This window comes from Alosa pseudoharengus, unplaced genomic scaffold (genome assembly GCF_046254945.1).
Source record: "Alosa pseudoharengus isolate Yale_2024_CS ecotype anadromous, Long Island Sound unplaced genomic scaffold, YU_APseudo_1.1 YU_APseudo_1.1_scf_10, whole genome shotgun sequence".
NCBI lineage: Eukaryota > Metazoa > Chordata > Actinopteri > Clupeiformes > Clupeidae > Alosa > Alosa pseudoharengus.
In genome coordinates, this window is record NW_027468565.1 from 20,317,692 (window position 1) to 20,341,196 (window position 23,505).

Below are 23,505 nucleotides of genomic sequence, written 5' to 3' on the forward strand. Positions count from 1 at the left end.
CTCTCTTCTGCAGGTCCACACACATATGTAAACCCTGCTCGTTTCTTTGAAGGTCCACGGTTGTACTCTTTTCCCCTTCCAGGTCTTCACGCACACACACAAACACACTCAAGCTAGTCTGTCCTGTGGATCTTGACACATTCCGTTGCTCATTGAATGTTCAAGTGCTCAAGTCACTCCTGTTTCACCTGCTCTAAAGGACGTTATTAAAGGCAGGTACTACAGCAGGTGTGAGTTTAATCTAAACTGATATAGCCTTAATCTCACATTTATGATATTAGTTATAAATGCCTCTTAATCAGTCAGAATGACCTCAGCTATAACTGCCTGTGTGTCTTTCAATTGGTGGTGTCCCTTTACTCCCTTTGCATTCTTTTGAAAGAAATACAAACCGAATCCTTCTGTTCTGTGTTGAGCTCATTTCTGTGAAAGAGGTAGAGGGGCACTGCACATGTGCTATTTATCTGGTCTCACACACACACACACACACACACACACACAGCAGTAAAGTTTATGAAGCAGTAAACAGGCAGTTATTAGGGATTATCTCTCATGCATGTTAATGGTAACACACCCAGGACCAGATTGGGTGGTTGAAGAATAGTACTCTTCTATTGCATCGTTTATGTTTCTCTTGCATTTGTTGCGTGTCTCTCACACTCATAAAGTACACGCTGTCTAGTAGATTTTGGACAGTAACTGCTTATGTGTATGATCATTTCAACCCTCCTCACCCAGGGAAATCTGCTTGTGCCTCTAAATAAAAAGGTTACCATAGAAACACAGAGGGCTTCCCTTGAGTGCTTATGGGAATTCCCTGCAGTTTCATCATTTTTAATCAAGATTGAATTACAGTCAAAAATAAATGATTTACTGAGTTTTAAGGCTTTACTACAGAACACTGTAGTTCCATATCAGTGGTCAGAGTCCAACTGCTTTCCAAAATAGATTAGATGTAATGAAATTTTGTCATTAGTCACACTAACTGACAGAATTATCAAAAGTCTATCAACCATATTGCATAGTCATTTAAATCAACATTTTAAACGTGACTTAAATATACTGAGAACAAGGTGAAATGGGCTACAATTGACGAAAATAAATACAATGCACTTCCAATGTATTTTTTTTCTATAAATATAAATATTATCTGGTCCAATAACCAAAGATCACTTAAAAATATGTACACTGTTAGAGGAAAGACTAGAAAGGGTATTGGCTTGGCTTCACGGTTACGCAAGACTCTTAGCCAAGTACACTTGTTTCAGGTACACTCTGTTTAGGAGCAGAAGGCGGGTGAAAGGCAAAACATCACACATCAAATGCACATACTGTACATAGCCAAACACAGCATTAAACCATTTAGCAGCTACAAATTAGCAGCATTGGGGCAGCCGTGGCCTACTGGTTAGCGCTTCGGACTTGTAACCAGAGGGTTGCCGGTTCGAACCCCGACCAGTAGGCATGGCTGAAGTGCCCTTGAGTAAGGCACCTAACCCCTCACTGCTCCCCGAGCGCCACTGTTGTTGCAGACAGCTCACTGCACCGGGATTAGTGTGTGCTTCACCTCACTGTGTGTTCACTGTGTGCTGAGTGTGTTTCACTAATTCACGGATTGGGATAAATGCAGAGACCAAATTTCCCTCACGGGATCAAAAGAGTATATATACGTATACTTATACATTTATTTATAAGAACACTCAACAACTGTTTTCACATTGACATCCACTTGGACTGGTGACCACAAAGAGTTTAATCTGTATGTGCATTTATTTTAAGGCAATGTGCAGATTAGGCTGTAAACAACACAAAAGTTGAATATAAATGGATAAACAACTGACATCAAAAAGTACAATAGTATAAATATAATATGAAATTAATCATATGAACAATATCATAAAGATCAACATCAACCCAGAAATCAACTGCAGTTGAAAACTGGATTACGAATGAAAGGCTAAAGCACAAACGGCTGAATTCAATCGTTTCACAGAAAGCAGACTGTAGTATTAATCAGGCCCTCTAGAGTGGGAACGGCGCACCCTCAGAGCTGCTCATGGCCTTATCTTTGAGTCTGCTTACAAATAATTGTAAATATAAATATTGTTTCTGACCCTCACCAGAAGGGCGTATTAGATATACATATTCAAAAGAAATGAATCCCAAACAAAAACAAAAGTCAGGTAACATTTAAAGGACACCATATTCTCAAAAGAACGTTATTATGTCGCTCTTTCTCTCCTCCATCACATATGATCACATTAGATAAAGTACTGAGTCACTGTGCGAAAGGAAGTCTTTCAGATGACGCAGGGCAGCCCATAACTGGCTACACATTGAGCATAGGACACCCGGCATGATATGGAAAGAGCTAAGGATCCCAGGTTTGTGTCTGTCTCTCTTTGCACATGGTCATCTATATACATGAGTGTGTGTCTGTGTGTGTGTCAGTATATGTATATGTGTGGCACAGTATGTATACTATATATATATTTGTGTGTGTGTGTGTGAAAGAGAGAGAGAGAGAGAGAGAGAGAGACTCATGTATTGGTATTGTGTCTGCTCTGATGCCGGTGTTTCCTACTTCTCATCTTCTTGTGTTTGCGCCGTTTGACTTCCTTCTCTCTCTCCACCTCCTGAGCCTTTGGATTTAGAGGCACTGGGAGCCTCTCCCTACCCCTCTCTCTTTCCTGAACGGACACTGGAGGTTTCTCTCTGTCTCTCTCCATTTCCTGAACGGACACTGGAGGTTTCTCTCTGTCTCTCTCCCTTTCCTGAACGGACACTGGAGGTTTCTCTCTGTCTCTCTCCCTTTCCTGAACGGACACTGGAGGTTTCTCTCTGTCTCTCTCTCTTTCCATCTCTCGCTCCTTTGGGGGCGGCGGTGCCTCCTCCCTCTCCTGTGCAGGGGGTGCTGGCGGGGGCAGAGGAGTTAGAGGTGGCGTCCAGAAAGGCCCACGCCAGGGCGGCAGAGGGGAAGTAGAACTGAAGAGTCCAGCGAAGGGGTTGGGGGCAACTTGGTGGGGGAGAGGGGTTAGAGGGGGTAGCTGACAGGGAGTCCAGTTACAGACCTGGAACACACACACACACACACACAATGATAAATGCACAGACTTTAAAAACATACACATACCATTTAATTCAATGTTTCTATTTGTTAGTGAGTGGCCTACTGCATTTCCCCTGGTGATCTGGTCTTGAGATCTGTAGTCGCCATGGGGAGTAAAGCCACTGAAGTTAAAGATGGGAGAATCCTGGGGACACACTCCTCTCCTGCCAGGGTCACACACACACACACACACACACACACACACACACACACACACACACACACACACACACACACACACACACACACACACACACACACACACACTATGACAAGGTAAAATGTTGAACATGCGCCCTCTAGTGTTTCTTTTTTGCCTGATCATTTGCTTGAGCAGGCAGATAACAAACCAGGAAACCACTGTTATAGAGTACACACAGGCAGGCAGACAGAATGACAAATGGCAGATAGAAGGCATACTAGAGCAGGGATTCTCAAACCTTTTGGTTCCAAGCACCTCCTGTGGGGGAGAACACTCTCTGAGTACCCACTCATAATTGTAACAATTAAGCATGCCATTTGTATTCTCTGAAGATGTGCCCTGCTTCATTATCCCTTGATTTCTGACTTGGTCTTTTGCCAACTTTAGATTTTGCATAACTTGATGATCTGGACTGACTCAAAACATTTCTCCACGTTCATCAGCTAGCTATCTGGCAAATAAGTTAAGCAGCAGTAGGAATGCTTCTTTGTGACCTGTCACCTAAGTAAAGTGATATGTGATAGTGAAGTGATAGAGAAGTTAAAATTTAATGTTAATGTGGGTGTGAGCAAATAGACACAATTTGCTTGTTTTACTAGTGAAAAGTAGAAAAGGGTCATCATCTCTGTAGATACACATTTGTTTAAAAATGATAAACCACAACTTTATAATTTAAAGCAAATTCTCTTGTTGGCCCTTTGGCTATGGGTCACGGACCCCCAGCGGTCCCCGGGCCCCAGTTTGAGAACCACTGTATTAAACCACAGCCAAAGACGTTCCAGGCAGACATGAGGCCATGCAGAAGAGACAGATCCCACCTGACTATGTTAGGTCCTCTATCCTCAGAGCCCGGAGATCCAAAGCTACCCCAGGGGTCCTGTGAGCTTCCTGGAAAGGAAAGAAGAGGGACAACAGCAAAAATACATTTATCCAGCTGTGCAGCGCTGTATTCTTAGACATTTTACAATTTTTTGTTTTGAACAACAGGGAGACTGTGAAAAGTTCATTCAGAAACACCTGCGCTGAAAAACATCTTTCAAGATTTTTTCCAGGTATCCAGCCAACAGTCTTTAAGAACTCCAACTTTTTTTAAGGAAGGTATCAATTCAATGAAAAAGAGCTTTATCAACATCATGAAAATGCAATACACAACCAATGGTGTGCCCCCTCCTGTGTGGACAACCAATGGTGTGCCCCCTCCTGTGTGGACAACCAATGGTGTGCCCCCTCCTGTGTGGACAATATGATGGAGGACAGAGGAGGGTTGCAGTCTGATGCTGAACCAGAGACGTTCTAATGAAGAGACACAGCACTTTAAAAATCCTCCATAGACATGCATGGGGTTAGTTTGTAACGCCAATATGGCAGTTGTCTTCACATATCCCAGCCCTTCTGCAGCAAAACGTCGACATGTGAATACATTGAGCCAATTATGTGGTGTGTTGTGAATACATTGAGCCAATCATGTGGTGTGTTGTGAAGACATTGTGCCAATGATGCCTTGCGCACGCGCAGTTCTGCCCAAATAGATGCCCGATAAGTGCCCAAAAAGCGTTGCAATATGGCCGCAGAGTGGAGGGACTTGCCTAAAAGGACTTTGGCTGAACCTACACCCAGAGTTGTTCATGTCACTGTTTGTAGATTTCAGAGGGTGAATCAAACTGGACTTTTGACAAACAGCAGCCGTAATGTCCCTCAGTTGATCAAGAGAGAAGGTATGTGCTGTGCTGTGCTGTGGCTCACCTGTGCTGAAGTTCAGTTTGAGGGGCCTCCCGTACAGAGAGATCCCGTTGAGGAGGGCGATGGCGTAAGGCACAGCCTCAGCATGCTTGTACAGCACGAAACCAAACGGCCTTCGCCGGCCTTCAACGACCATCGTCACCTTCCTCACCGGACCAGCCTAGAGGACGCAAGGAATATGGTGAATCAGTCAGCCCATATATTCATGGTTTCTACCACACAGACCTAATAAGTAGGGAAAGGGGTTAGCTCACCATAATAACTTCATTCAAATTTAGATTACACACGTCACACCAATGCTGCCTCCAGCTTAATTAAGGAGGAGAGGGTGTCATGTCAGTTGCATTGGTCTAGGCTATTATTCAACACCATACTAATAACCAAAGAGAATATATTGTTTGGAAGAAAGAGGTTGTAATCTGGATTAGGTAGGTGATGAAAAGCCTTTTGATGATGCTGGTTATGAACTATGAACTGTGGAAAATAAGCTTGCAAACTTTAAATCATTACTCGTTACATTTGCTTCAAATCGGTCAAAAAGTTGCTCCGTAGTTGACACATTGTAACATCCACAAACTAATGACAACACTTTAGAACAGGCCACAATTGTAACAACCAAAAAGCAGTTCCTCACCTAACGAAATTGGTGCAACACAAATCGAACAGGTCTCCCCTGTCCTAAACGCCACAAAACTTAACATTGAGCTTTTCATTGTATACAACTATAAATGTCATTACCAAGCTAGCCTACTCGTAGGTTAAATGACTCTCCGGCAATGTGGCAGCACGAGTTTGAAGATGGAGGGTTACCTACCTGCAGAAAAAGCTCGTACAGAATCTCCTCCTTTACCAGAGGATCCAAATTTCCGACGAAAACAGTCCTGTTGGCATCGCCTGACATCGCCATGCAGGATGTCAGAAATCGAAAAATGAACACCGCGTGAAAATACTCTCAGATTTGGTGAGCGCTGCTGACTGTGCAAGTGATGCCATTGATTGTCGTAAAAAGAATTGGGGATGTTGCGACGGTGGCGTAGTACTATTGCATCGCCAGAGGGCGCCGACTGAAAATATTTGATGAGGTCACTTTAGGTTGCCAGATTCTCCAATAAGCTTTAGAACTTTTAATCAGTGTCGTCACTTTAATTGCATGTAGATTTGTAAAGAATTACCACGCCCATTTAAGGCATAATTATTACATTAAGCCTTGTAAGGTGTTCGGGTCTGTTAGACCAGTTTTCAATGTTTGCTAAAAGAAAAAATATGCTGTTTATAATTTTTTCTAAATCAAACTCAAACTCATGGGCCTGGCTCTTATTATTTACCAAATGACTGCACACGGTATTCTACCCCCCCCCCCCATTACATAGGTGTTTGTGCAAAATATCATGTATTCACGTTTATCATGTTTTAATGCACTTATTTGATTTAGGCTACTTGTCTTGTGTGCTGTGCTATTTTGTTTTGCTTTCACGTATGGACGTTGATAATCCTGCGACAGGTGTTGTTAATCAATCAATACCAATGAACGGACAATAACTCACTGAGAGACTCAACTATCTAGCCTATCAGAACGGGGCTGCCTTGTATGAATGGGAACAGGTGTATTGGAATGTTGTTGACTATGTTTGCAGGACCAACAGGCTCAGAGGGGAATATCAAGTCAGACAAGTAACTGCACCAGACACAGCAGCGGAGCCAGAGGTGTGCAGTCGGACACAAAGCAGAAGCAGCAGAGATGTAAAGTAACTAAGTAGAAATACTTAAGTACTGTACTTGTATGAATGGGGAATATCTGTACTTTACTTGAGTTTTTCTTTTTCTTTCTACTTTTAATTTTACTTCTACATTTTAAAAATTAGATGTGTACTTTTACTTCACTACATTTTCTTTGGCAACGATCGATCGATAGATAGATAGATGGATAGATAGATAGATACTTATCCCCAAGGGGAAATTCACACACAACATGCACTTACAGCAAAAAAAGTAATATAAGTATATAAATATAAAAAACTCCACTGCACAATAGAGACAGTAGAAGATAAAAATATACTAAATATACTAAATAAACTAAATCAAGTATCCACATAGTGTTCTTAAGGATGATCAAGCATGAGATGCTTGCAGTGACAGGGCAGGGACTGAGCCTGTAATTCTGTATGCATGGTAAGGTAATATGAGAGTGAGTGTCATGGTGATGGTGCAAATACTATAAGTAAGTCCAACAGTGCAAGAATAAAGTCTAGAGACCAGCATAAAATAAATATGGATATATAAGAGAATAATGTAGCCTAGACAAAGTAAAATAAAAAACTATATCAGTGCAAGAATAGGTTGAAGTAATAGAGTTACAGCCGTTGGTCAAGTATTAAGTACGGCCACAATCCAGGCTGTGGGAGGGAGGGAGGGAGGGAGGGGTTATGCATATGTGCTAATATATGTAAACAGTGTAGCAGTAAAACAGTAGGCTAGTGGACAGTCAGAACACAAACATGGAGAAGGTGGAGAGGCAGGCAGACTATGCAGAGAAGTCTATCTCTCCTCTTCCCTTTAGTGAAGCATTGAACAGTTCAATGGCCCTGGGGACAAATGACTTCCATAGAAAGACATTACATCGAAAGTAAGCTGAAATAATGTGCAAATGAAAACAAAAGCCACAGTTTCCATTCAGCATGTTATATTTGCAGCCCCAAGATCGAATTTTCTGACCTGAATAAAGACAAAGTAAGTTAAGGCCAAGCAAATATAGCTAAGACAAAGCACACCAAGACCTACATAGGCTTATGTAAGGAGCTGAATGAAATTAAAATTCTAACTGCACTTTTCATTAATAGCACTTATGCTTTTATGGACTGTGATGTAGCTGCCTTTCCAACCATGTTGGTTGAACTTCATTATAGGCCTATATAAATGGAATCAGAGGTGAAAAATGAATGGCAGCCATACCTTTGTTCAGTCTTCGAATACATTGTGTATGAAGTGTAGGGACCCAGTTTTAAGGTGCTGCACTTAATAGCCTATCCAAAGCTCTGACTGCTTTCGTTTTCATTAGAAGCATAATGAAGGAATCGGGTTGTCACCCCAACTGGCCTCCAAAGGTTTTACTACTAAACTAAACAGGGGCGTAGCACAAGATCCTGGGCCCTAGGCAGTCCTGATGGGCCCCCCATGGATATATTCCACACTTTTCAAGGGCCCTCTCCCCCCTTGGGACCCTGGTAATCGGTCCCCTATTTACCCCCAGTTTGACGCCCCTGACTGTAAATAATAGATACTTTAAGACTTTGGGCTGTATTTTGGGCCACCAGCGCATGGCGTAATACTAGTTATTCACCCGCGGAAAGTTGAATTCGTTATTTTGCACGTTTATTTTGCATTGCGCCCAGGGGTGTGGCAATTAACAACCTAGGGAGGGACCTAGCGCTTTGTCTAAAAATCGCTATCATACACCACCTAAACCTGGTCAGAAGTCAATGGCGAGTTGTTCATATGCTATTTTAAGAGCGCATGTCAACAGTCATATATTGGCAGGTGCACGCACCATCCTTCTATCATTCATGAATGCACACCAGCGCACGTCCATGCAAAGCATTACAAATTGCACGATTACAATGGGAAACATAATTAGAATAAAGATATTACGAAATACATCTCATGATGAGTAGTTAGTTATTCACCATCATTTGCAAATTGGTAATGACGGTTAAAAGTGATTAGGGGAGAGGCGAGAGACACGTATGGAGCACAGCTGAAGACGCACTGTCACGAGATATAAGCAACTCCTCTGCAGGATAAATGTTGTTTTATTCAGTCATTTGAGCAACATTAGGGTAAGTTGCTTTTTCCAGCCTATGTTTTCGATGGTAACCCATTGTCAGTCAATAGTGAAAGTAACTGCATATAACTGTCTTGTCATTGACTGACTCCTTTGGTGAAGTTAGTTTCACTTTGCCAATGAGTTCAAATAATAGACGAGTGCAAATGCGTGAAGGCTATGCTAGGTTTTAGTAAAGCATGGTTTAAGAATGACTATTCCATACGGTCTCGCAAGCAGCCTCCTTCAAATGCGCCGTTGAATGCCAAAATACCGATGCATTTATTTGACATATCGCGCGTTGCGCCGTTAAAGGGAATGACAGATGTCATTCTCATTGGTTTAAAATGATGTTACGCCCCAAACACACCCATATGACTGATTAAGAGACCTAGGAACACCTTGTTACGCCATGCGCTCCACTTTTGAGAACGAAACCCCTCCCAATGTGAACTGGACATCCTACTAAATTTGAATAGACTTTTGACGAGTGACGATGCACTTTAGAATGTCATGATAGGGCCCTTTTACTTCAATGGTATGCTTATAGATTACTTTTACTTTTACTTAAGTCACTTCTGATCAAATATACTTCTACTCAAGTGTAGATTTCGGATACTTTATACAACAAGCAGCAGCTACAGAACAGCAGGACAACAGCTTTCCGATTTTGGGCAGTACAACGCGCACAAGCTATATTCCAGGTGGCAATTTATTTCTGCACCCGGCGATGTGAGTAGCACGATCCTTGTCCTTTCGCCTAAGGTGACGTAATGTTGCATTAGAATCCTGGTATGCTTCACACTGTTCTGTTTCAGTGAAGAGATTATAACGCTGCTGGTGATCAGGTTGGAGAGCTGAGTACAACCGGACGGTGTTGTGCTACTTTGGACCGCTTGCGGGTTGCCGTGCGGGGGACTGCTTGGCTAGGCTTGCTCGCTCGCTGTAGACTGGGACTGTTGAACTGATGTGTGGTATCTGGTGCTGCTGGTGGCTGACTGCTGTATTTGCTTACTGATATTTATTCTGTGTTAGGAGTCTAATGTAATTTTAAACTGTGTACTTTGTGGTCAGTTGACCAGTGTTAGCCTATTTATTAATTTTATATTTAATAAATGTATAACAAAGATTGTGAACCCCTTTGCCTCATTGATCGTTTCCCCTGCCTAGGCCTACTGACTTTTCTTGAAAAGGTAGGTTCTAGCCTACATTGCTGTCTGGTCACGTGCAGCCTTAGGCTACTACTCCAATTCAGTGACATGTGTCTGTGCATCTATGTGTGTGTCTGTGTGTCTGCGTGCTGTGCATCTATGTGTCTGCGTGTCTGTGTGCGTGAATGCTGACTTTCTGCATCTGCTATTCCCACACAAAGTTACAAAATTGTTAGATTTCAAGCACTTTCACCTGTTCTTATTAAGTTCTAAGATATAAGCACCAATAATTATCAAAAATCTTGTTTCTATTTCTATTGTTTGTATTGTTGTTGTTATTTTTTACCTTTTTTATAATTGCTTTTCCTCGTTCTCTCTCAAAAATGCAAATATGCATGAAGTGAATAAGCCTAAAATCACTGCGATGACTGCTTGATGTTGTTTTTGTGAAGTCAGATTCAGTCACAGCTCGCATTCTTAGCCAAATGAAGTTCAACATATCTGGGCTAGGCCAGCTGGTTAAAATCAGTCTTTTGCATTTTATCTTAATTTACTGTTCTCAAGTAAAACCACTTTTTCCAAAGTAGACTCAAAACAGATAACACATGTTTCTTCCATCAGTTATTTTGGGGCTGGGTGGGTGGGGGAGAGGGTTCACATATTATGTTTTCAAGCTCTTCTGTTATTCTGTAAATAGCCAGTGGAGAGGACTCCACAGGTAGGCTCATAAGGAATGTGTCACCTTTCAGCAGGTTGGCCCAAGGCAGGGGGTGGGGCTCAGCACTTTACAGGAGGGGCAGGGCAGTCTCTACTTCCTTGAGTGCAAACACACCGACTGACCAAGAAAGGAGCTGCTTCCAAAGGTCGGTAAAGCATTCTCGTTCTCTCTCTGTCTGTTTCTCTTTCTAAATCTCTCAACTTCTCTCCACAAATCTGTTTTTTCTTAGATCTAATTATATTCTGACCTCATTGAAACTGGCAGTGAAACCATTGCTATGTGGTATGGACTCTGAGACTTGATTTTAGTATGGTGTGTGTGTGTGTGTGTGTGGGTGGACAACAGGGTGTGAGGGATCTCTTTCCTATGTATTATATTGTTTTCTTGAAAGAGTGCAGTGAGCTGTACAGTCCACCCTGTGTGTGTGTGTGTGTGTGTGTATAAACTGAGCTTGTGACAACAAAAAGGTAAAACAAAGGTGCGTGTCAGACTTCTTTCTGAACAAGTGCAAGTGTATTTGCTGATCTGTTTCTCCATTGACATACTCTGAGGTCCCTTATCATATCACACAGGCATAGAATAGCTGTCCAGCGCTTAGATGTTTACTGATTTAAGGTACCGTCTGTGTCCTCTGAATTGAACTGAATATTCATTTATTTTTACCTTTTATCTTTTATGCATGTACAGTATGGCATATTTCAGAGATACTTAGAGATAATTTCCCACATTCTCTCTTTCTTTCTGTCTCTTTCATTCTTTCTTTCTCTTTCTCTCTTTCTTTCTCTCTCTCTCTCTCCCTCTCCCTCTCTCTCTCTCTCTTTCTCTTGTTGTGTGTTTTTAAAGTGTTCCTCTGCTGAGACCAAAGCTAAGTTTCACATGGTAAATTGAGACTGGAGTAGTCATTGTGAAACTCTCCTGGGAACATGACCTGTTACAGTCGACTTGTAGTTTTGATGTTTGTGACTGGGAGGAAGGCTGAGAACTCCACCCACCTGAAACTTGATGGACTTGAATGCCGACTGTTAATGGAGTGGGCACACTTGAATTCACCCATGTAGCTGTGGGTGAAACCAGACCAAACTCTCTTGATTTCTCCCTCTTAATACATTCCAGTGTCCTTCCTCTGTTTGTGGGAAGAAAACAAGATCCTTTTCTTGATGAGCAGCTGACTTCACAGATATGCACAGGAAAAGTGTATATCCATGTCCATTCCAGGAGTGGAATTTCCTAGTGGCTGATCAACAACCAAGCCTATTTAAAGCAACACATTTCAGTTATTTTATTTTACAGCCTCAGTCATTTTGGTACTACATTGACTTACAATAGAGAAAATGAAGTCTCAAACATTGCCAGTGAACAGCAGCAATGCACAATGCTCAAATGCTCTGTTATCAGGAAATGTCAGCCTGATACTTGACCTGTATCTGAATTTGTGGGACTGATCAAACTGTCATCAGTCCAAAAGAGACACAAATAGATGAAATGACTGTACCAGCAGAATTAGAAGGAAGTGGTAGGAAAGCCCAAGTAACTATTTTGGTTTCAGTTTAAAGGCGCTCTAAGCGATGTTACATGGTTTCTAAGCTAAACATTTTTTTGTCACACACAGCAAACATCACCTCACCATCCACTTGCTGCATGTTTCCCCTGACACTGTAAAAAAATGCGGTCTCTGTGGACAGCCCAGGCTCCAAAAACAGCAACAAAAACAACCTAGTCCAGCCTGGACCATGAAACATAACAAACTGTTGCAGCCAATCACAGACGAGATGCGCATTCAGGAGAGTTTCAGTTGCAAAGGAGGGAGGGAGAGCTAGCGGTCTGTTTTGTTTGAACGTCAACAGAAGTGATGTTACCCAACATCACTTAGAGAAAATTCAGAAGAAGTTCTTTTATTTGGCAATTTTTCGATCCTGGCTGTGGGTTGAAAGACTAGGTTGAGGTTATTAATCGTTTTCCTGTTGAAAATCCCCTTTGCTGTGCCTCTCAGGAATGGGTGTTTTTGTGGTCAGTGGTTTTGTTTGCATATGCATTACATATGCATGTCCTGCAGAAGAAGTGTGTGTGTAGGTGGTGGGGGTGGGGTTATCTCTGCAACTGGCATACATAGCCGCTTGTGTGTGTTTCTCCTCTCTCTCCCCACTCTCTCTCTCTTGTTGGAATGAGACCCCATTGGGGCCATCATTGTCATGGTCATTATCATTTTTCTGCATGGGTATCAGAGTGTTGTTTGATGATGTACTCCTTCCCCCCCTTATGGAAGTAAATACAAATCATGTACTGCTGCCATGTCAGTTTTTTTGGCCTCTTTCCTGAGGATGGTTTGTAGTGCTAGGTTTAATCAATGTATCATATCATAGAGATATTGCTTATGACACATCGTTGAAGACAACTGGATGTGAATATCTTTTTTTTTTTCTTTTTCTAATTTTCCCTTCCTACCCAAAATATCTGGGGGGCCGTATAAAACCTGCTGGCTGGCCTTATCTGGCCTCCGGGCCTTATGTTTGACACCCCTGTTGTAGACGTTTCTCATGAGTGCCTGTGTTGTGTGACGGCTCTTTTGTAGGTCTGCAGAATGTTTCCCTTCTGCCTCTTGGCTCTACTGGGGACATCATGTATGTGGGACACAGGTAAGATGATCATGGCCACAGACATTTATAAACACACAGACACACACACACACACACACCACAGATGCACACATGATCAAAGTTATAGATAGTTATAGTTTGTACACACACACACACACACACACAAACTAACTATCCTCCGTTCTTCAGGTTCAGCTGAGGAGTGTGCCAGCTTCACAGATCTGGACCTCCACCACTCCATCGCAGGCACCAGTCTGGATGTGCGGCTCCTCTTGTACACCCGTGCCAACGACACCTGTGCCAGCATACTGAACCACCTAAGTCCCTTCTCCCAGCCAGAGCTGAATGCCAACCGGTCCACCACCCTTATCATCCACGGGTACCGACCCACCGGCTCCCCGCCGGGCTGGTACGAGCTGCTGGCAAAGCTGCTGTTGGAGCGGGACGACCTCAACGTAATCGTGGTGGACTGGAACCGCGGTGCCGCCAACATCAATTACTGGGCTGCGGTGAAGAACACAAGGAAGGTGGCGGACAACATGACCGCCTTCATACTGAAGATGAAGGTGAGCGTGGGGGAGGGGTTGCCAAGTATACGGCCTGGTAGGCTCAGGATGGAGGTCTGCGTGGGACAGATTTTTCAGTCCCGTGCCTGCCCGCTCCCGCAACATCCTGTCCCGCTCCTGCCTGCTTACACAATAATGTGTCATTTTTAGTCCCGCTCCCGCACGCATCTGTAACATTAGGTCCCACTCCCACCCGTAAAAGCCCGCAGGATATGCAATAGGGATATTCAGTTTTGCCTTCTGTCTCACAAAAGCAGCACTTGACACACACCACTGCCAGAAGTCTGATTTTAAGTTCCTCATTCTGAATAGGCTACTGTAACACAGCTATGCTAGCTGGCATCCGTTCTCAAGAGTTCATGTGGTGCAAATACATGTCACAGCTCACTAAAGTGACATGTTTATGTGGCATAAAAGAAAAAAACATTCAGGTGTCTCATCAATGCAAAGAGTCACACAGTTACTCAGAATACAAAGCTTTCAGTTGTATCCTGGCTGGCACTGAAGGGTGTTTTTCCTGACACCGCGGCATTTACAGAGCGAATTTGCCTAGGGTGTGTGCTGTGAACAGACGACTTGCCCATGTTTGGGTGGAATATGTGGGTCAGAGTGAGCACATCTCTCTGTTTATAGCACTTTATGGCATGCATGGATTCCAGTTGCTGCTACTGGAAGAATCCATGCATTTCCACTGAATTATTTTTGGAATTTGATCCCTTATCATACCTGTTCATTCTTACTCGTCGCTCGACTTATCGTGACTAAATTCAAGATGGCTGCAAACGCTAAACTTCGTGAAGATACTGTCTGTATAAATCGTCTTGTAAGTAAACTACCAGTGCTTTTTCAAAGTTCTCAATGTCTCGTTTTAAATGTCAGGGCCCTCGGAAGTCTACTAATGAAGTGTGGAGATACATTGAGCCTCGTAAATGGGTGTAAAACAGTGATTTATTTGCATGGCTAGCCCGATGCCGAAGCACCACTATTGAAAAAGCTGTTGGTAGCATCTGCTAACTAGCGCCAGATTTTGGAGTGCAGGGGACAAGCCGAGATGGGCTATGAGACATACGTTCACACTCGGTATCATGTTTCAATACACTTTAGGTCAATATCACACCGGAATTCTCCTTTAAATGTAGCCACTTGTTGGTGTCAGTTTAATATTATGTTAACAATGTACCGATGTTGGGAGTTGTTTGAGCTTTATAGTTCATCCACACAGTAGTAGCAGTCACAGTGCTTCTGGGCCTGCAAATGTTTGAACAAGTATTTGTGGATTAAAACAAAATAACACTCTTTGTGCTCTCTCTCTCTTTTCTACCTCCTTTCTCCTTTTCATCCTCCCTTTCTGTCCCATAACCACCCCCCAACCCCTACACACACACACACACACACACACCTCACACACACACACACTCACCTCTGTCTGTCAGGAGCGTGGCACCCCTCTGAGTGCGTTCCATCTGATTGGTGTGAGTCTGGGGGCTCACATCTCTGGGTTCATCGGTACCAACCTCAATGGCTCCATCGGCAGGATCACAGGTGAGCATGGAAAATGTGGAGAGTAGGCCGCCATCTTTTTACCTCATTCCACTTTTCTCTCCGGGGTGACATGATGGGTGTAACAGACTGTTAGTTTAGTTCACTATTACAATGCCTATTATAATGGGCAATTACAGTTTATTTACCGATTTAGTTGTTATCCAATGTGCAGGAACCAGAGACGTTTCATCAGTATGTAGTCTCTGAGGGAGTTGAGAGTAGCCTATGGCCTTGCTGTTTATAGCATAAACTGTACTAGTGGAAACACAGACCTGATGTCCTAATGAAAGTGGTCTGTTGTCTCTCTCCTCAGCATTGGACCCAGCAGGGCCGGAGTTCACAGGGAAGCCCCCCGATAGCCGCCTGGACCCCACAGACGCTCAGTTTGTGGATGCCGTTCACACAGACATGGATGGTGGGTCGCATAAAGATGCCTGGTTCTCTCCTCTGTCTTCGGTCTTCTTATCATCTATGATCGTCTTTCCACTTCTTCTCTGTCCTCATCTTAAATATGTGTGCTGACTTTTTAGGAGATAGAGAAATGATTGGTGGGCCTATTTTTGTCTTTCATTGTCTTCTCTCTTCCTCTTTTTTTCCCTCTGGTGCTTCCCTTTCCTGCTATTTTTTCCTGTATCAACTATTTATGAACTGCTATAATAAAAAGTGACCATGTTCTCTCTGTTGCCTTAGCGCTGGGCTTCCGTAAGCCACTGGGTCATATAGACTACTACCCCAACGGAGGAGGAGACCAACCAGGATGCCCCAAAACCATTCTAGCTGGTGAGCCTACAGGAAGGGATTCAGTCGGGATGACCCATCCACAGTAATCTTGAGAGCATTTCAATGACTTAAGTGTCTGCTGTGTTGAGCAATGAGGAGTTTTAGATTTGATCATCACACAACACTCCCTTTCAACTTAAGTCTGACTTCATACATATCCTGTAAAACTGGACTTTTTGGAAATGTATCTGCCCTAATACAATGCCCTAATGTTGCTCTTACTGGCACTAGTTGATTAAGGGTTACTGTATAATGTAGGTTTTCTCATGTAAACTGACCAAGTGAACACTAGATGGCTCATACTGTGTTGATTTTTTTCTCCCACCTTCATATTGTGTCCCAGGATCCGAATATTTTAAATGTGACCACCAGAGGTCAGTGTATTTGTTTATGAACTCCATCAACCAGACGTGTAACCTGATTGCTTACCCGTGTGAATCCTACTTGGACTTCCTTGACGGGAAATGTCTGAATTGTGAGAAGTTCGGTGGAGAAGGCTGTCCATCGTTGGGTAAGACTGGAGTTATTCTCATCTCATCATTTTCAGTTCTATAACATGCACACATATTTCCATAAATAGCTCAGTGAAGTAAATTATGAAAATGTCAAAGACGATGATTATGATGATGATAGGTATGATGAAATGTATACGCATATGCTTGGTCCGCAGGTTACGATGCCATCAAGTGGAAAAACAGTCTGGTCAAACGGGGACAAACAATGACCTTCTTCAGTACAAACAACTGGTCCCCATTTTGCAGTGAGTCTGTCTGTCTGTGTGTGTGTGCGTGGCTCATGTGATTAGGGTCTTGGCTCAGGGGGTGGATTGGCATGTTCCTGTTCATTAGAACAACATATTCCGATTTTGGTTTGCAGTAATGACACTACAGCGACATTAGATGACACACTCAAGATATGTGAATTTACATTTAAACATGTGGAAGGTTATTTAGAGATATGCAACAGAAGTGGTTTATCCTGTTTTGAAGAGGAAGAGGAAACGATATATATATATATTTAAAGGCTAAAGTACCTACTTTACTAACGTGGTGGTGGTGAATATGAGTGTGAAACGTGTGTATTTGTAATGACTTCTGATTTCCACTGTTTCAAAACAAAACTCTTGTGGGCAGATTTAGATACTCCTTAGAACTGAGGTTGAACATTGGTTTCTCTTGGTCTTGTTTCCATAGAGACCCTTTACCAGGTGGACATTGTGACATGGAACCTTGAGACACGCTGGGGGTTCCTGACGCTGAAACTGCACAGTAAAGATCAGGAGACCGAGGCCAAGATAGACCAGTGAGTGTCTGCTGCAACTACCCGCGCAAACATAAACTAGCTATGGCCACATGCAGGCACAAGGCACCCACACACACACTATATCTCCTCCCTTCCGACAACATACACACACACTATATCTCCTCCCTTTCGACAACACAGCAAATGCAAGCACAAGACATACAAAACCACAAAACTTCGATATTATTTCCTATTTCTCTTCCTCATTTTGCTTCTCAGACTGACTGCCCCCCTCTTTCAGTCTCTTTCTCTCACTTTGTCCCTTTCTCACTTTGTCCCTTTCTCACTTTGTCCCTTTCTCACTGTTCATTGTTCTCTCTCTTTTAAACAGCAAAGCAGCTGAGTTTAAACTCTACACAGAGAAAAGCCTGCTGGCCCAGTTTGACAGAGACCTGCAGCCTGTGGAGCGGGTGTCCATCAGCTTCTCGACAGGAAATGTCCTGCAGCCACGCTACAAGTTGCGTGTGCTCCGCATCCGCCTTACTCCTCTGTATGACTCTAACAGGTCAGGGGTCATGTCACTTGCACTCACCTTGACCTCTCATGTTTACTCTGAATAGACAGACACATATTACAGTAACACAGCCAGGATGTCTCAACTTGGAGTTATTCAGATATAACCTGGAAGTGTTTGGACCATTTTATATACTAAAAATAGATTTAGCTAAACCAGGCAAAATTATCTAGTCTTGGAGAACCCAAACAAACTTTTTATCCACTCTCAATTGAAATTTGCGGTTTGGTGTCAACCAGTCTAAAAGATATCTGCAAGGTCAATCCATCTAATATTTAGATTGCTATTTAGATTGTGCTAATTTATTATTATTTGTATGTGTGTGTGTGTGTGCGTGTGTGTGTGCGTGCGTGCGCGCATGCGTCTCCTCTGTAGGACAACACTGTGTCGGTATGATCTCCTGCTGGAGGAGAAGAAAGAGGTGATTTTCAGGCCTATTCCCTGTGAAAACACCAACTTCTGAACCAGGACTCAGCTTTGCACAGGGCCAGTGTGGAAAATAAAACCGCCGCTGGATTTTTACCAGTCAGCTCCCCAAAGCTCTCTGCTGCCCTCTGCAGGCCTTATCTAGCCACTGTGGCCTCCACTGACCCCCTCCTGTGTCACTTACAGCTCAGATTGAGCATGCAGTAGACAGCCAGGCAAGGACATGTCGGTGTCATAAGAGGACTCTGTTGACTCCATCACACCTTTGGAGCTCAGAATGACACTCCTGGTAAAAACAGCCCCTCTGTCTGAAGGCAAGGAGGGGAGAGGCAGTAATTGAACCTTTATCAGTATATATATGCACATTATGGATGTACAAAGTACATATGATGTGTTAGGAATGTTATATAGTCAAAAATGTACATGAATGTAGACTTGAATAGGGACTGAAACAGTCCTAAATGTACTGTATTGTCCTTTTTTTAATACTGTTGTCTTGGAGTGTAATTGTCTCTGTTTACTGGTGTCCATTGAACTCTTTCTGTATGAAGACAACATTTTAATCATGCTTGTACATTTGTAAAGTATATGTAATATGAATAAACATTAATTTTATTAATCTTTTTATAAATGTAATCACAAACATAACTATTTTCTCAACATCTGAGTTCATTTAGAATTTATGCAAAATAAGACATTTACATGTTCTACACAAAACTTTCCAGTAAACCTGCTCACTGAATAAGAGTTCTATTGAAATGTATATTTATTATTAAGAGAAAATGTAGCACAGATGTGCCAAATTAGTTAAGCAGAGAAAATTATAGTCAATAGATTGAACTACTACTAGGCTACTACTACTACTACACTCAACTATACTCAATACTTACACTCAATATCCAAGTTTTCTGGAAGACATAGCAGTCCTTAATGTTTCACCTGAAAAGAACGCTTCCTTGTATGGTAAATGTGCAAAGGCTTGTGGGTCTTTAAGTCTTTAAAAGTAGCCTTTCCTCCATCTGTGTTGCTGTCAGGTGAATGTTTTGGCTGACTCATCTCCATAACAACCATTAGAATGTCAGGGACTTGCTCCTGGGCTGTGTTGCGTAGTCTCACTCAGGACTTTACTGCATCACTGTTCAACAGGAGATGATCAGATACTCGCTGACTGGCTTGTAGTACAGCAGTGCTCAAATAAGTCAAAGAAATTACAACCTATGTCCTTTCCTAACTATTTTTCCTTGACCTCGGTGGAAAACATCATGAGGTCAAAGAAAGATATGTGAATTCAGGAAAAAGACAACCTTCCCATGCGAGAAGGACCTTTTCGATCGGCGCCATTGTCAGGTTATCATGAAGATTTAGACAGTTGCTTCTTGATTTTGTCCACCTCCACCTGTACGAATCACAAACACAGTGACATAAGACCAGATGTTCTGAATTTACTGAAAAACAATACAGAAAAAAGCTGTGAGTCAATTTTGCACACATTGCTTTAAATTGACAGAAAAGTAATTCTAATGTCAGATACGTTGCTGCTGAATTCCTCTTATGGTTAGGTTTGGAGTGTCCAGCTATTAAACATTATCCATTTAATTTGAGTCCCAAACATTGTTCGATACAGTATGAAAGAACAGGCAACAGTTCCACATGTTCTGGGTCAAAAATCAGGGGGGTATTCAAGTACGTGGTTTAGTGACAAACCTGGGTAAGGTAACGATCAGACAGGACGCACTTTGTCACTTATAAAACATAAGGACTATGCCCTATGGTTTCAGTGTTTAAAAACGCAGGCGCCTTTCTGCTTGAAGTTAAACTTTTTGTTCAATTCGAGGTGCACAAGGCACCACCACAAAAACACAAGGCGCAAAATACGCAAGGTGCTCTGGACGCATAAGCAGCGCATAAAAGGCTTACTGCCAATACGAAACAACGAAGAAAATGCACAGCTCACTGCAAAAACAGTCTGTCTGATCGCCCCTTTAATTAACTCAAGAGTAAGTGGTAAACGTCCTACAACAAGAGCCCTATGGCATTGTTTTGTTAGGAGAATGAAGCCATACAGCTCTTCTATTAGGAGGTTTACCACTTACTCTGAGTTAACTTACCCAGGTTTGTCACTAAACCACATACTTGGAATACCCCCCAGATTTGTCAAACTGTAGATACATCTATCAGTTGTTTGGTGCTTAAAAGATGCATCTAATCAGGGCCTTGTGGTCCACAAAGCTGATGTACATTTTCAAATGTAACCTCTTACACCTCTCACTTCATCCCTCTCTTTTTAAGGTTTGCTCTTGAGGGCTTTGTCTTTAATTCAGATAGGACAGTAGAAGTTGACAAGAGACATGGGATTACGATCAGGAATTGACTGATGGTTAGAATCGACACTCGGTCCTCGTGGACACATATATTTGAATGTGATATAGATAGTCATGTGCAGCACAGCCCCGCCTAATCCCATCTCTCTCTGACTCTGACCTGCAGAGAGAGGCGAATCCTCTTCTCCTCATCCAGCTCACTCATCAGCAGTTTCACCTCTTTCCTGAAAAAAAATCACCAAAAATGAAATATTAGAAAATAAAACCACCTTACATTGTAATCAAAAATATATCATTGATGTATTTTTACAATTACACTTACACACAGACTCACACAAACCACCACCTTAGTGCATTTACATGATTCATAGCCTCCAGACACATGCAAAACACTCACTCACTCACTCACACACACACACACACACACACACACACACACACTGTTATCACACCCACTTGTGTTGGCTCTTGAGCAGCTCCAGGTCATCTCTCATCTCTCTGAGCTGCAGCTTGAGCTGATCCAGAATCAGGGATCCAGAGGGGGTGACCCTCAGAGTCGCCCCCGGGTGGTGGAGGACGGCCGAGAGCGCCCCAGAGAACAGAGACGGGGGCGAGGAGGCCGGGGAGGGGGTAACACTGACGCTGCTTCTACCCCCTGGCCTGGTATCAGAACCAACTGAAGAGGGCGTCGGAGAGGCAGGCGTCGAGGGAGGACTGGCGCTGGCACAAGCAAACTGTAGGGCAAGAGACACACGCATGAATGAATCAATTGAATTGAAAAATATGACCGTCGCTCAGTCCTGCACATTCTGCTAATTTTGTGTATGTACATGAGTGTGTTTGCTTTTGTGTACTGTATATGTGTGCTTTTCTATGTGTGTGTGTGTGTTTGCTTGTGAGTGTGTGTGTGTTGGGGGGGGGGTAATGGTGTGTGTGTGTGTGTGTGTGTGTGTGTGTGTGTGTGTTTACGTGTGTGTGTGTGCGCCTGTATGTGTGCGTGTATGTGGGTGCAAGTGTTTGTGTGAGAGTGTGTGGGTATGTTTGTGTGTGTGTGCGTGCGCATGTGTGTGTGTGTTTATGTGTGTGTGTGCATATCTGTGTATGTGTGTGTGTGCGCATATCTGTGTGTGTGTCTGTGCGTGTGTGTTTATTTGTGTGTGTGTGTTAATGTGTGTGTGTATAGTGTATGCATGCATGTGTGTGCATGTGTGTATGCATGTATGTGTGTGTATGAGTGTATGCATGTCTTTGCGTGCGTGTGTGTGCATGTGTACATATCTGTGTGTGTGTTTGTGTCTGTGCTTGTGTGTTTATATGTGTGTGTGTGTGTGTGTATGTGTGTGCATGCCCATTTGTGTTTATGTGTGTGTCTGTGTGTGTGTGTGTGTGTGTGTGTGTGTGTGTGTGTGTGTGTGTGTGTGTGTCTTGCTCAACACCACCATCTACAGGCCGATGGGTATACAGTCACTAAATGTACATCTAAATTAATTTATTGTATTTCCCCACATGGATGAAAAGCGGTATATTGTTGCATTTTCATTTTTTCAGTTCCAGCAGAGCAATGCGGAGGTTGTGCGTTCGAGCCTCACCTGGAGCATGTAAGAAATTACTTGGCTCCTGACATATTCAGCTCATCTTCAATGAAACCAGAATTTATAGAATATAGTGCTGAATGATTCTTCTGATCTTTCTGTATTACTACACACTCCCTATGGCTACAGTGGTGCAATCGGATGGGGCGCGGTACTTATAAGACAGTTCCTGCAGAGCAATGCCGAGGTTGTGAGTTCGAGCATCTACTCTTTAAGAAATTACTTTGAGTCCTGTCATATTCAGCTCATCTTCGTTGAAACGAGAATTTCTAGAAAATAGTGCTGAATGACTCCTCTGTTCTCTCTGTATTACTACACGCTCTTTATGGCTCCAGTGGCGCAATCGGTTAGCGCGCGGTACTTATAAGACAGTTCCTGCTGAGCAATGCCGAGGTTGTGAGTTCGAGCCTCACCTGGAGCATCTACTCTTTAAGAAATTACTTTGGCTCCTGACATATTCAGCTCATCTTCAATGAAACCAGAATTTGTAGAAAATAGTGCTGAATGATTCCTCTGTTCTGTCTGTATTACTACACAATCCCTACAGCTCCAGTGGCGCAATCGGTTAGCGCGCGGTACTTATAAGACAGTTCCTGCTGAGCAATGCCGAGGTTGTGAGTTCGAGCCTCATCTGGAGCATCTACTCTTTAAGAAATTACTTTGGCTCCTGACATATTCAGCGCATCTTCCATGAAACCAGAATTTGTAGAAAATAGTGCTGAATGACTCCTCTGTTCTGTCTGTATTACTACACACTTCCAGTGGCGCAATCGGTTAGCGCGCGGTACTTATAAGACAGTTCCTGCAGAGCAATGCCGAGCTTGTGAGTTCGAGCATCTACTTTTTAAGAAATTACTTTGACTCCTGTCATATTCAGCTCATCTTCTTTGAAACGAGAATTTCTAGAAAATAGTGCTGAATGACTCCTCTGTTCTCTCTGTATTACTACACGCTCTTTATGGCTCCAGTGGCGCAATCGGTTAGCGCGCGGTACTTATAAGACAGTTCCTGCTGAGCAATGCCGAGGTTGTGAGTTCGAGCCTCACCTAGAGCATCTACTCTTTAAGAAATTACTTTGGCTCCTGACATATTCAGCTCATCTTCAATGAAACCAGAATTTGTAGAAAATAG

At 42.9% G+C, this 23,505-nt stretch overlaps 2 protein-coding genes and 3 non-coding genes across 6 annotated transcripts in view; 4 read left to right on the forward strand and 1 right to left on the reverse strand.

The window, feature by feature from the left end:
* The first annotated feature begins 10,830 nt into the window (after nt 1–10,830).
* On the forward strand, nt 10,831–19,080 carry lipia (lipase, member Ia). The gene is made up of 11 exons (XM_076267164.1): nt 10,831–10,882; nt 13,307–13,370; nt 13,521–13,897; nt 15,331–15,439; nt 15,753–15,854; nt 16,130–16,219; nt 16,563–16,730; nt 16,890–16,979; nt 17,413–17,521; nt 17,853–18,026; nt 18,411–19,080. The coding sequence occupies exons 2-11, from the start codon at nt 13,316–13,318 to the stop codon at nt 18,496–18,498; spliced, it is 1,362 nt and encodes a 453-aa protein (XP_076123279.1). The 5' UTR covers nt 10,831–10,882; nt 13,307–13,315; the 3' UTR covers nt 18,499–19,080.
* A 46-nt stretch (nt 19,081–19,126) lies between these two features.
* Nucleotides 19,127–23,505, reverse strand: part of LOC143103338 (SH3 domain-containing kinase-binding protein 1) — a 113,779-nt gene continuing 109,400 nt past the window's right edge. For both annotated transcript variants that reach the window (XM_076267176.1, XM_076267184.1), the window contains 3 exons: nt 21,239–21,516; nt 20,943–21,006; nt 19,127–19,857 (listed from right to left, as the gene is read on the reverse strand). In XM_076267176.1, coding sequence (XP_076123291.1) covers nt 19,813–19,857; nt 20,943–21,006; nt 21,239–21,516 — 387 coding nt within the window. In that variant the 3' untranslated portion in view covers nt 19,127–19,812. The remainder of the gene's footprint in view (nt 19,858–20,942; nt 21,007–21,238; nt 21,517–23,505) is intronic.
* On the forward strand, nt 22,703–22,795 carry trnai-uau (transfer RNA isoleucine (anticodon UAU)). Its single transcript is given in 2 exon segments — nt 22,703–22,740; nt 22,760–22,795. It is a non-coding gene; the product is annotated as a tRNA-Ile (tRNA).
* On the forward strand, nt 22,921–23,013 carry trnai-uau (transfer RNA isoleucine (anticodon UAU)). Its single transcript is given in 2 exon segments — nt 22,921–22,958; nt 22,978–23,013. It is a non-coding gene; the product is annotated as a tRNA-Ile (tRNA).
* Nucleotides 23,336–23,428, forward strand: trnai-uau (transfer RNA isoleucine (anticodon UAU)). Its single transcript is given in 2 exon segments — nt 23,336–23,373; nt 23,393–23,428. It is a non-coding gene; the product is annotated as a tRNA-Ile (tRNA).

Excerpts from the sequence above, each read along its gene's own strand:
- lipia (XM_076267164.1), top strand. The coding sequence starts at position 13,316 with ATGTTTCCCTTCTGCCTCTTGGCTCTACTGGGGACATCATGTATGTGG. Across the intron at positions 13,898-15,330 it reads CCTTCATACTGAAGATGAAG|GAGCGTGGCACCCCTCTGAG; the intron begins GTGAGCGTGGGG and ends TCTGTCTGTCAG. Across the intron at positions 16,731-16,889 it reads AGAAGGCTGTCCATCGTTGG|GTTACGATGCCATCAAGTGG; the intron begins GTAAGACTGGAG and ends CTTGGTCCGCAG.